General features: G+C 41.3%; 1 protein-coding gene across 2 annotated transcripts in view; it reads left to right on the forward strand.

The window, feature by feature from the left end:
* The window catches only part of LOC121898877 (AT-rich interactive domain-containing protein 3B-like), a 54,564-nt gene extending 43,553 nt beyond the window's left edge, over positions 1 to 11,011 (forward strand). For both annotated transcript variants that reach the window (XM_042414365.1, XM_042414374.1), the window contains exons 5-9: positions 2,258 to 2,441; positions 3,555 to 3,814; positions 5,634 to 5,906; positions 6,330 to 6,422; positions 6,620 to 11,011. In XM_042414365.1, the coding sequence (XP_042270299.1) occupies positions 2,258 to 2,441; positions 3,555 to 3,814; positions 5,634 to 5,906; positions 6,330 to 6,422; positions 6,620 to 6,813 (1,004 nt within the window). In that variant the 3' untranslated portion in view covers positions 6,814 to 11,011. The remainder of the gene's footprint in view (positions 1 to 2,257; positions 2,442 to 3,554; positions 3,815 to 5,633; positions 5,907 to 6,329; positions 6,423 to 6,619) is intronic.
* The last annotated feature ends 486 nt before the right edge of the window (positions 11,012 to 11,497 follow it).

Raw genomic sequence — 11,497 nt, forward strand, 5'->3', positions numbered from 1 at the left:
TCAGAGGTCTGCCAGCAACATCATGTTTACTGTGCCACCACAGGATACAATTTATCTTCTTTTCAGGTTGATAGGAGCGAGAATAAGCAAATGTATAATCTACAGAAGGACAGGATTATTTAAAATGTGAGATTTATTGCACAGTTGCCTATTAAACTATATAGTATTTGTTGTAATTTGTGTGTACATTTATATACTACTATATATGCTGGTAACTTGGTTGCAACTGAAGATATATCAATACAGCTGCAGTATGAAAATAGCTACAACACAGTGTTAATAGTAAAAACCAATTAAGGTCCTTTTTGAAGGCTAATTTAACTTATTGGTGAACTAAATGGTAATACAAGCCTGACCTTTAACAGAGACATTTAATACTAACTTATTGCTCCTCTCCTCAAAGCTAATCCGAATGATCTGTAAGGATGCTGGTATCTTGGCAAAAGGCCCTCTTGTTTTGCTAATTGTTAATTGGCTCTAGAGATAAGATGTCTGTTTTCCTAGAACAGAATTTTCTGCAGCTTTAAGAAGCTGAACAATATTAACTGCATACAGTGTGCTGTGGTGCTGTGGTTATGCTCAGGGTGAGAGGAGACATTACAGATCTGTCTAGGTGGCTGTAATTTTCTTTTTTTATTTTCAAGGTTACATCTGTTTTCTACTGTTACCACTAAATCACACCGGCATTCAGATACAATCTTCTAATATTTTGTCTACCCACATGTACATAAATGGAGGTGGAGGTGCATTTGAGGTGTATTTGATTTTACAGGTGTACCTTATAAACTTGTTCCACTCTACATTTGTATTCCTGCATTCCTACCTGTATTTTCTGTATTATCCCGGCTCTCTCTGATTACTTGTTGATCTGTGTTTGAATGTATAGACCTCAGCAACACGTTCCTATTCTCTCCAAACTCTAAAAACCTGATTCACATTCCATTGTTGTAATGTTAACATGCAGAATGAGGAAACTGTGATGCCAAACAATGATTGTTCAATGTTGCAGCCTCACCGGCACTCCCAACACCTGTGTAGAGAAGCAAGTGCGCCATAGTCACGTATATTAACAGGCTTACAAGCCTTTCCTCACTCCCGCCTTACTCAAATACCCAAATCCCAACACCTGTCTGCTAGAAATGTGCTGTATTTATGTTTTTACATTTCACTCAACCTTTTGAGAGTGTTTTTCAGTTAACACAACAGTATAAGTTTTACTTACTACCACCAACATAACAACCACTATTATTAAGCGCACGGGTCAGAGCTGCCACACCTTCCTGATCTCCACTCTTATGCAGGTCCATGTGTTCACTTAGGCCCTTTGCACATGGCTTAAAGACATGTTGCTAACTTAAGAAAATGAATCAGGGCTAATCTTCATGGCCTGATCACACTGCTATTTTACAAAGTCATTAATGAGTCCAATTCCAGGTTAAGAGCAGCCTGTGGAGGGGCTGAGGGATTGGCTGGCATTAACTGAGAAGGCAAATCTGTACGACTCCCCTGCGCTGGGCCTGGCAGCACTAACAGCAGAGGGGTGTGGATTTACTCAGTACAATCCTCTAAATGAGCTTCATTATACTGGCCTATCCAGGAGCCCCCCACCCACCGCTACCCATGGATTAGCAGGTCGTCACAATCCCCAGTCCCCTCCTCCCGCTCCGTGCTTACACTGTTGCACATTGCACTTTTTGATTCTGTTGCATACTGCGAACCACCCCCTCCTCCTCGCTGTCCTCCCCCCGCACGCTCCCTGCAAGCTTCACTGCAGATAAGCTGTTGACAAGATTAATGCATCTGTATCAAAAGTCTAGAGCCGCTTTGCTTTGTGTTGTTTGCGAATCCCCTTTTCCAGGTCAAGCCAGATTGCCTTAACTGGGCTAATATGTTTTCAAGCCAAATTTAACAGACGTACAGGCAACATGCCTGTCGCCCTTGTTTTACCAGTTTCCTGACAGCACTTAGATCAGTATCTGAAGGTCACAAAATGATCCCGACTGTTTCACCATTGATTTGTTGACGAATAAATGCATAATGTAGAATTCACGCTGCCCTTTTCACTGATGCAGCTTTAAATATATTTTCTGTTTTAGGTGCTAGTATGTCTCAGCAGGGACATACGCAAAAGAAATTGTCAGGATTATGTCCTGTTCTCATTGATACAATCCATGTTTATTGTACGTCACTAAGCTATTCATATTCAGATGTATTTGCACGGTATTGATTTATTTTCTGGTTTTCCTCTCCTCCATAGGAACCCCAGTCAATCGTATCCCCATCATGGCCAAGCAGGTCCTGGATCTGTACATGCTGTACAAGCTGGTGACAGAGAAGGGAGGCCTGGTGGAGGTCATCAACAAGAAGATCTGGAGAGAAATCACAAAGGGACTCAACCTGCCAACCTCCATCACCAGTGCAGCTTTCACCCTGCGCACACAGTGAGTCTTTGTGTCCGCGTCACAAAACAACCAGCCAAATCAGTTGCTGTGGTTACTATAGATTGACTGTTTACACTCAGATACGCGGCCTGTTCTTAATGTCTTGTAAACTCTAATTTAATTTACTCCAAGTAAATAAAGAATCTCAAGTGTGTGACTTATCAGCTGGCAACAAGCGGCTTCCTCATGCCATGAATATGCGTGCGTGTGTGTGCGTGTTTTGAGGGAATGTGGATTTGTGTGTGTGTGTGTGTGTGTGTTGCTGTGGGTGCAGATGTCAATATTAACCTGTGCCCGATTGTTTATACACATGCGAGTTTGTTTCCTCCACCAAGCCGCCTTCCCTTTTCACATTCAATCCCTCTGTTCATTACATCACACATAGAGCTCATTGATTCCCATAGATTTATTGATGTGATTTGGGTCAGAGTTCACAATGACTAAGGTGGGGTTTGACTGACAGCTTGTAGGCCGAGCCTCGACTAAAACTCTCTCGCTCTCTGGACGGAAACCCTTCAGGAGACATAACACCTCTCTATCCTGTCCACTAGCAGGGTGCCCTAATGAACCTTTATGTATTTTTAATGTTGGTGGGCTGTTATGTAGCATCGCTCCACTGGTTTTATCTAATGGACGCTGCTCTTAGCTTCTTATTGATCCTCAGTGCTGCTATTCCACCATTATGCAGTCAGCATGCATATGTTCATTTTACTGTATGTTCTAATGGGATGGAAAAAATACCAGAGCTTTGACTTTGCATACTTTTACAGCTTATGTGACGTCATCCAAGTATACTCAGTATACAAAACACGTTTTGAACAATTTACATACCAGGTGTTTCACTAAAGTCACTGTGATAACATAAATGACAGGACAACAAGGGACCTGGTTGCTATAATAAGTGTACAGGATTAGAGAAAAGTGGCTAACACAGCTAGGTATCTACTAGAGAAACCTGATTTCTTCACCTTGTATCTACATAACCAACTTTCTAGCAGGGTTTTTACATGTGTGTCCTAAAAGTAGATAAAAAAAAGCTTTTCTTATATTTTGTAAACTTGTGGTGATCTGATGTATTGATTTGTGTGTGTGTGTGTGTGTTTTTCTCTTAAGGTACATGAAATACCTGTACCCATATGAGTGCGAGAGGAAAGGCCTCAGCTCCCCAGGTGAGCTTCAGGCCGCCATCGACAGTAACCGACGTGAGGGTCGTCGTCCAAGCTACAGCAGCAGCCTCTTCCGCTTCTCTCCTTCTCCTAGCACAGCTCCCCGCATCCTCTCACCTCCCAAGATGCACCTTTCGGCTCTGGGGGCAGGGACCTCAGGGGCCCTCAACGGCTTGCAGGCCTCACCAGGACCCTCTCTGAAGAAAGGTAGGCACCTTAGATGTGAGTTGCAGAGGAACTGTGGCACAGAGACTTCTGATGGTGTGAATAAAATGTGATTGACTAGATGATTTATGAACTTTTGGTTCAGCTATGACTTCTACTCTGCAATCATTATCAGGGAAACATTGAGCTATATGTACAAAACTCACAGTTATGTCTAATGAAGCCATTGTGTGTATATGAGTTTTACACTTTATACTTAGTATGATTTATGTTTTGAAAATAATCACAAACTTGTGGCTGCCTAAAGAGGAGGGTAATCTTTATGCCACAAATGAAAATATGGGAAAAATAAGTTAATGGTATGCAGGGTTTTTATCCTCTAAAACATTTTCTGCCCACAAGCAAACAGGTTTACACAATCACAGATTTACATGTGTGTAGCTGTTAAGAATGAAGAAGGGTGTTGCTGGAAAAAAAATATGCTCAGAAACCCTTTTTTATGGATTTATGAAGGTTTTATTAAACTGGGTAAATGTTTACTTCAAAGACTGGAGCCTCATTACACTGGTCAAACTGGAGTGTTCCAGTTTGAGACGTGTTGAGACTGTGAAGTATTTCTAGAGATATACTGCCCTCTGTCGCAATTGACAGAAACTACATCTAGTCATTGCAATCTATAAAGGCATGGATGGAACAGTACTTATAGATAAGGTTATAGTTAAACGTTTATGGAGGCTTTTTCAGTATCAACATGATTACAAAGCATTTGAAAGACATTTATAGGCCCTGATAGTACATTAAAATGTCTTTTTTTTTTCATCATAGTAGCTTGTTCCCTTTTTTGTCAAGTGTGTGCACAGGAATGTTGGTACAAGAATGTGTTATTACATGTGTTTATTATATTGAGTACAATGACCTTCCTTGTCTCCGCTGTGTCCCGTCGTTAGTGTGTGTGTGTGTGCGCGCATCTTTATGGTTTTATATGACTTTGTGAGTAAGTGCGTGCCCCAATGTGAGTGTTGTCCGTCCAGGTGTTTAAGAGTCCATGTGTGAACCAATTCTGCCTCAGGCTGCTGAGAGCCCTCACCTTTACTACTGATTAATAACATGGTTCCCACGCCGGGGGACACTTTATGAAATTGGAAGCCTTGAGCCCACATCAGTAGGATCCTGTTGATAACTGTCATTACCCTGCTGTCTGCTATCTGATGTCACTTTGACTTGGCTGGAATGTGACTCCGCCATAGACCCCCACACTATCCATGTTGACTTGTAAAATGCACTGTATTTTACTCCTCACTCACTCGGTGTTTTCATGTAGGATGTCACATGGTTTTGCTGACCCAATCAATGTTGGTGTTAAACTGTTTTGCATGCTCAAGATCAGCTCTGTCTGTCCTAAATCTGTGGTTTTAAAAGTGGGGTTATGGGAACTAACAGGGGATCTAGAAGAGGGGTCAGGGGGTCCATCAGCAGAATAAAGAATGGTTTCATTTTAATGGAAGTTATACTAAATAGAGATCGCTTGAACATTATGCCACTATTTAAAATGCTGGTGGTCTCTGCAGTTCATTACCACTACAATCACTTATTTTATTTAGAACTAAAGGTGACAAATTCAAAGTTTTAGAAGTCTTTTATGAAATTCTTGGTGCAAAAACTGTACTTTTCATTCAAACTGATTTCCTGAGAGATCTGTATCGTCTTTGCACTTTCCAAGTTGCAAATGAAGTAAAATTATACAACGTTTCTCTTACTGATAGGAAAATTCTGTTTCATTTAATGTGAGGATATATTCAGATTCTTGGACTAATGAATAATTAGCATTGCATAAAACTATCTGTCCATTTCTCTGTTCCAGATGACCTGACCGCCTCCATCATGGCAGCAAGGCCCCCTATGGCATTGACCCTGGGTCAGCAGCAGGTTGCAGGCTTGGCACGAGCCGCCACGCTGGAGCAGCTGAGAGAAAAACTGGAGACCAGCGGAGGAGAGGGGCCGGAGAGGAAGATGGCTCGTCTTGCAGAAGAGCAGCAGCGCCTGATGCAGCAGGCTTTCCAACACAACCTGCTGGCCATGGCTTCCCAAATGCCCATGAACTTGCGCCTGGGAGCCCCCGCCATCACCACCAGAGGTCAGAGCTGCCACGTTTATCAAGATTATGTTAAAATAACCTGAAAATGTTTCACATTCAGTGTGTTTTATGTCACAAGAGGAACTTGTTGTACTTAACAGGTTTGCCACATCTCATTTCAACAAAAACAAGAACTTGACAATATTCTCTGAACATTGTTTTCTTTAAATCAACATTTTTCTACAAAATTGAATGAACCTTGTAGCTGCTTTGAAGTCAGTATTTGGTTGAGGGACTTTTGGCATCGGCATTTGTAAGCCCACTATTTCTGAATAAGCAGACCTAAATATATTACAGGTACTGTTTAAGGGGGAAATGTATAATGCATGTATAATGTTGGAACACAAAAGATCAAAATTATTTCCTAAAATACAAAATACACAAAAAACTTACCATTTAACAATTATTTCTGTGTATCTTCAGATGAGAAGCAGCAGGACATGTCTCTGAGCATCTCAACCAATGGAAATGCCAGCATCACTGTCTCAGTGGAGGTCAATGGCACAATCTATTCAGGTGTGTATGGGGAAAGAGTGATTAAATGTCACATATGATTGATAAATAATAACAATGTTACTATTTACTTCCATTCAGAGTAATGTGTAATTTTTCCAAGTTAAGAAGTTTGTTATGAGGATTCTTGGCCTACAGCCTCCACCACCATTTCTTTTTTCAGGTTTTTAACTAATTTGATGTCCCCCGTCTTCCTACAGGAACCCTGTTTGCCCAGAAGTCTGGAGGGGCCCTGGGGCCCGCTGTGTCAGCTGCTGCTGCTTCAGCCTCCCCTGCTGGAACCAGCTCTAGCTTTGGCTTCTCTGCACCCCTGGCTCAGACCCTCAGCCCCACGTCCTCCTCCTCCTCCAAGGGTCCTGGCTCGGCTGAGCCGGCTCCCAGCGGGTCACCCTAACTCAGGCTGCCCCTTGTACCTGTTCCCCAGGCCTCTCTTCCACCGGGAGGCCCAGCATGAATATACAGTACAATGAGAAACCGATAAGAATAACAAACTGTTGCACAACAAATACCTCATCGACCCTGTCAACCTCTTGGCTGTCCAATCATGAACACAGAGCCCGAGAATATAATATGACAACACGTGCCCAAACGCACAGCTATGCATTTTAATCAACATACAAGTACATACGCACACCACACCACAAACACACACAATCATACACATACAGACACATAACCTACACATACAATCCCAATGTACATGCTAAACACAATCAAGTCAGCCAAAGCCCACTGACAGGTGTAGTCACAACTGAACTTGAAAAGTTTTATCTTAGGACATTTTGTTTGTTTGTTGCCATTTTGTTGTCTTTTTGATTTTGTGTTTTAGAATGATTTTGTTTTTAGTTTTTCTCTTTTTACATACCTCAAATCAAGTAACCTGCAGTTGTGTCTTTACCTCAGGAGCTGTAGTATATTTAACCTGAATCAACTTTATTTTTGTATTCTTTTTTTGACCTAGTTGCAATCAGGGGAAGTCGGGTATCTCTCACCAGTGGAACCTCGTGTACAGAGCACCCACCTCATAAAAAAAAAAAACAGGCCTCCAACCTGGGCCGCTCAGGTTTCTTTAACATGCTGTAGCCTCTCACTGAACTCAAACTGGTCAATGATGGGATGCTGTAGATCAGCACACTAAATACCTAATTTCATCACTCCGCCCTCAGTTCAGATCATGTAAAGTCCATTAGAATGGCTGGAAGGTTAAAAATGTACACAAACCTCCCAATGTGGACGTGATGTCACCAAACAAATTAGCAACGTGTGGGATTTTTTTTATGTCCAGAGAGAAACTTCAACGTCTTGCAGGTCTGCACAAGCTGTTTTTAAACAAGTAGCGCACAATTTTTGGGGAAACAGCAACTCTAATCCACCTCCTGCAGGCCTAGCAGACCCTGAGATCATTTTACCTCCCAGTTCCCACCTATCTAACAGAGAGCTACAGAATCAGGTTTGAGTTTGTTGTCCTCCATTTTGTTTGCGCATCCTTCCTCCAGCTGCAGCCGCAGAGTTGAATGTCAATCCCAACAGCGTCATCATCAATACATAGTCTCTCAGACCTCATACCGGCCTCTCAGCTCTGGAGGGCGTCTCTCTCAGGAAGCAATGTGACAACTGCAAGGAATCACTGTTAATTTAAAGAAGAAAAAAAAAAAGGATTCACAACTGAAGAATGCACAAGTCTACATGATGTTTAAGAATACCTCATCGGACTCTCTCAAAAGGAGAGCTACTACATACCTCATACGGCTGCAAAGCCATCGAGACTTGACGCCTGAACCCATGATGGAAATCCTACCTGAACCGAAACCGACAAGAACGTACTGACACACTGCTGGTGGATTTTGGGGACAAACAGAACTGGGATGGGCTTTCTATCTCTCTCCTGCATTTACTTGTAGAACTTGTTTTATGCTTGCTTCCGTTTTCTTCTTTTTTTTTTTTTTTTTCTTTTTTTTTTTTTTTTTTGAGATGTTGTCTGAAAAGAGTGATATATCTGCTTTTTTTTTTTTTCCTCAGGGAAGAGGATAAGACACTGACACTTGTATTTGTAGAATTGTTAACAAGACTCAAGGTCGCAGAGGTCAAAAAACATACAAACAAACGACCACGTAAAGCTTAAATTTGACTGCGAACACCAAAAATCGCAGTTAACGTTTTTCACGACAGTGGCGAAATGATATGCATGTGTACAATCATGTGACCAGTGTTTTAACACCTTGATCCTCTGGTCCACGTTAGCCTCTGGTTATTGCACAGCTAGATACCAAAGACTAGCCCAGTCGCTCCTCTTGAAGGATCCTTGTACAATCCCGCCCACACCAGCAGGTGGCGCAGTGGGTGGCAATTAAAATGATACATCTCATTTAATTTGATTTTGAGGGTTTTCTTGAAGCAAGTGAAAATATCTTTAGATGAGGTAAATTCACCAGTTTCAGGAAATAAGTGGGAATATCTGTTTCAGTGAATTCAGTTCATTATCCTTTTCTTGCTTGATTCAAGAAAAACTGGATTTAAAGACTCAAAATCTTATTAGATGACATGTCTAGATGGACATTTTTAAAGGCTATTAGTATATATATTTAAATCCTGCCATCAAGAGCAGTAGCGCCTGTTGCTGTGGCATTCTTGAGCTAGCCCCCTAATTAAATCTTAACACTCTCCACCACCCACTGTGGACGTGAGCCACTTCAGCCAGTGTGGACAGAGGCCCACAAATCTGGCCCTTTTATTTAAAAACCAACTTCCCGATAATCCAGAAAGGTATCAGGTATTTTTCTCCCTTTAAAGTAAACTTTTAGCATTTTGAAATACCACAAATGAATTTTCTAGCTTTATCTGTGTTGAATGTGGGGCTTTTTAACTGTTTAGAGACCTCTTAAAGCCCAGTGTGATCAGAGTTGGGCAGCCTTGTTGCTTTTAGTAGACTGTACTTTAGCCATTACGTGTCAGATGTTGCAGACGTTTTGCAGTGCAGATCACAGTTGAGGGAGTGGAGGACTTTGAGGACGGTGCCGTTAGTCCTTTGGTGTACCCTTCAGAACCCTGTATGACACATAACTGTATTTTATAAACGTGAGAATTGTAGATGCCGCCTTAAAGTAGTTGCTGGTGAGAACCGGCCAGTGCAGGTTTCACTACTCGACTGGCTGGGAAATGTCTCTCTTTCTTCGAGCTTAAACCTTTGGAGAGTAATCTCTTTTTTTGGGAAACAAATCAATCAGATGTTGAGACACCAGTTGTTGTGTTAACAACAGAGTTTTGCTATTTATTTGTTCTGAATTTTTTTTTTTTTTTCCTGGTGGACCTTTTTAGTAACTATTAAGCTTGATCATTTAGGCTGTGTTACTAAAACATTTTCTTGTTTTCAAGTCCAAGCTTTCTGTTTCATCTGCTTAGTCTAAGCAATGACTGTTTGATAGTGTAGCTTCACTGCCTTTGTATGTACATGTGTGAGTGTGTGTGAGAGCAAGTTCAGTTCATGGGTGCAGTGTAGTGTCTCATCTAAACACACAGTAATACCATTAAAGAAACTGCAGGTGGCACCACCACCAGGTAAAGGGGAGAAGCTTGCGTTGCAGCCCACACAGATATATTTGACAGCTCAGACATGAGTGTTGATAACTTTATTTTTTGTTTTGTTTTTAACATTTATTAAAAGGGGAATATTTCCAGCATCAACCTCCTTTACATTCATACAATTTCAGTGGAGTGGGAAGTGTTGAGGGTTGGTCACTCACGACTTCTCCTCTCTGATCTCTGGGCTTCAAACTAGCAACCCTCTGACGGCTTCATCACCCTCCAGACTCCTGTAACCTGACTTGCTGTGTGTGTGTGTGTGTGTGGTTGAGTATAAATGAAGTGTTGTGTGTGTGTGTGTGTGTGTGTGTGTGTGTGTGTCTATTAGAGACCCCCCTACCTCGTCATACCACAATACCTCAGGGCAGTGGGCTGCAGTCACTGTTGAGTTTGATGTTGAAGCTACATTGAGGGGCGAGTACTGACGGAAACTGCGGTCACTTGGCTGAATGCTACTTAAGACTGACTTTGGTTTTGGTGTTGCATTTTTGATTTTTGTCGTCAGTAACTGCAGGCAAGGTCTCGTCACTCAGGAAGCTGTGAAGTTGGAAGTCTGCAGAAGCTTTTGTCTCTCAGATGATTTTGGAGTTAATTCAGTTTTAAATTGTTTAAAAACTAACCTGATCTGTGTAAAAACAGGCGCATATGCAAGTGGTTATCGAATACCTCATTTATCAATTTTATGTTGTTGTTTTTGGCTTGTACAATGCTCCGTATATTAATTGAACTGTGGGGTTTGTGCATATTTTTGTACTGTTATTATTATTATTAGTATGGACATGATAATAATGATATTACTTATATTATAGTTTTCTCTTTGATTAAAGCAAACAAAAAATAGGACAAAACACATGAATGCTTGTAAAAACTGGTTTGTGCTGATTGTATTTAAGAGGAGCACTTTTCCAAAGTGGTTTTCACACATTCAGTTTTGTTCATATTAGTAATATAAAGATATGGTTCTCAGGGCTTTAAACTTGTATGTCATGATAAAGTTTTACTTTATATCTTAATCCATGTGTGTTTGTTTTACTTCTTCTTTGAAACAACATCTGGCTTCTGAGAACACCACATAACACACCCATTTCTGTTTATCTCACGTTTGCTGTTTGCTGCAACACAAAGATTAGAAGCATTTTTCTCCCAGAAGCATTTTCATATCTTTTTAAAGTGTTCTTCCAGTAAGGTGGTTCAAACAAACTTACACTTTTTACTAATGTCCATAGGCAGGTTTGTGTTACATCAGTTAAACAAGTTCCCAAACACGAAATGCCACCCCTAGGCTTAATTATTGAAATTTGTTACTTCACCACCACCTTGGGCTTTTTCTGAGTCATTCAGGGTTGGGAAGTGCCAATACGTAGATAACGTTAAGCAAGGGGTATTTGCATGAAAGCTTCCCCTCCCCCGTCACACCTTAGTGATATGTGGGTGACACATCACACTCAGGAAATGTCACAATGCAAGTTGAAATCTGTCTTCTCTTCAAGCCATTCCGT

Source organism: Thunnus maccoyii, chromosome 1, assembly GCF_910596095.1.
Source record: "Thunnus maccoyii chromosome 1, fThuMac1.1, whole genome shotgun sequence".
Classification (NCBI taxonomy): Eukaryota; Metazoa; Chordata; class Actinopteri; order Scombriformes; family Scombridae; genus Thunnus; species Thunnus maccoyii.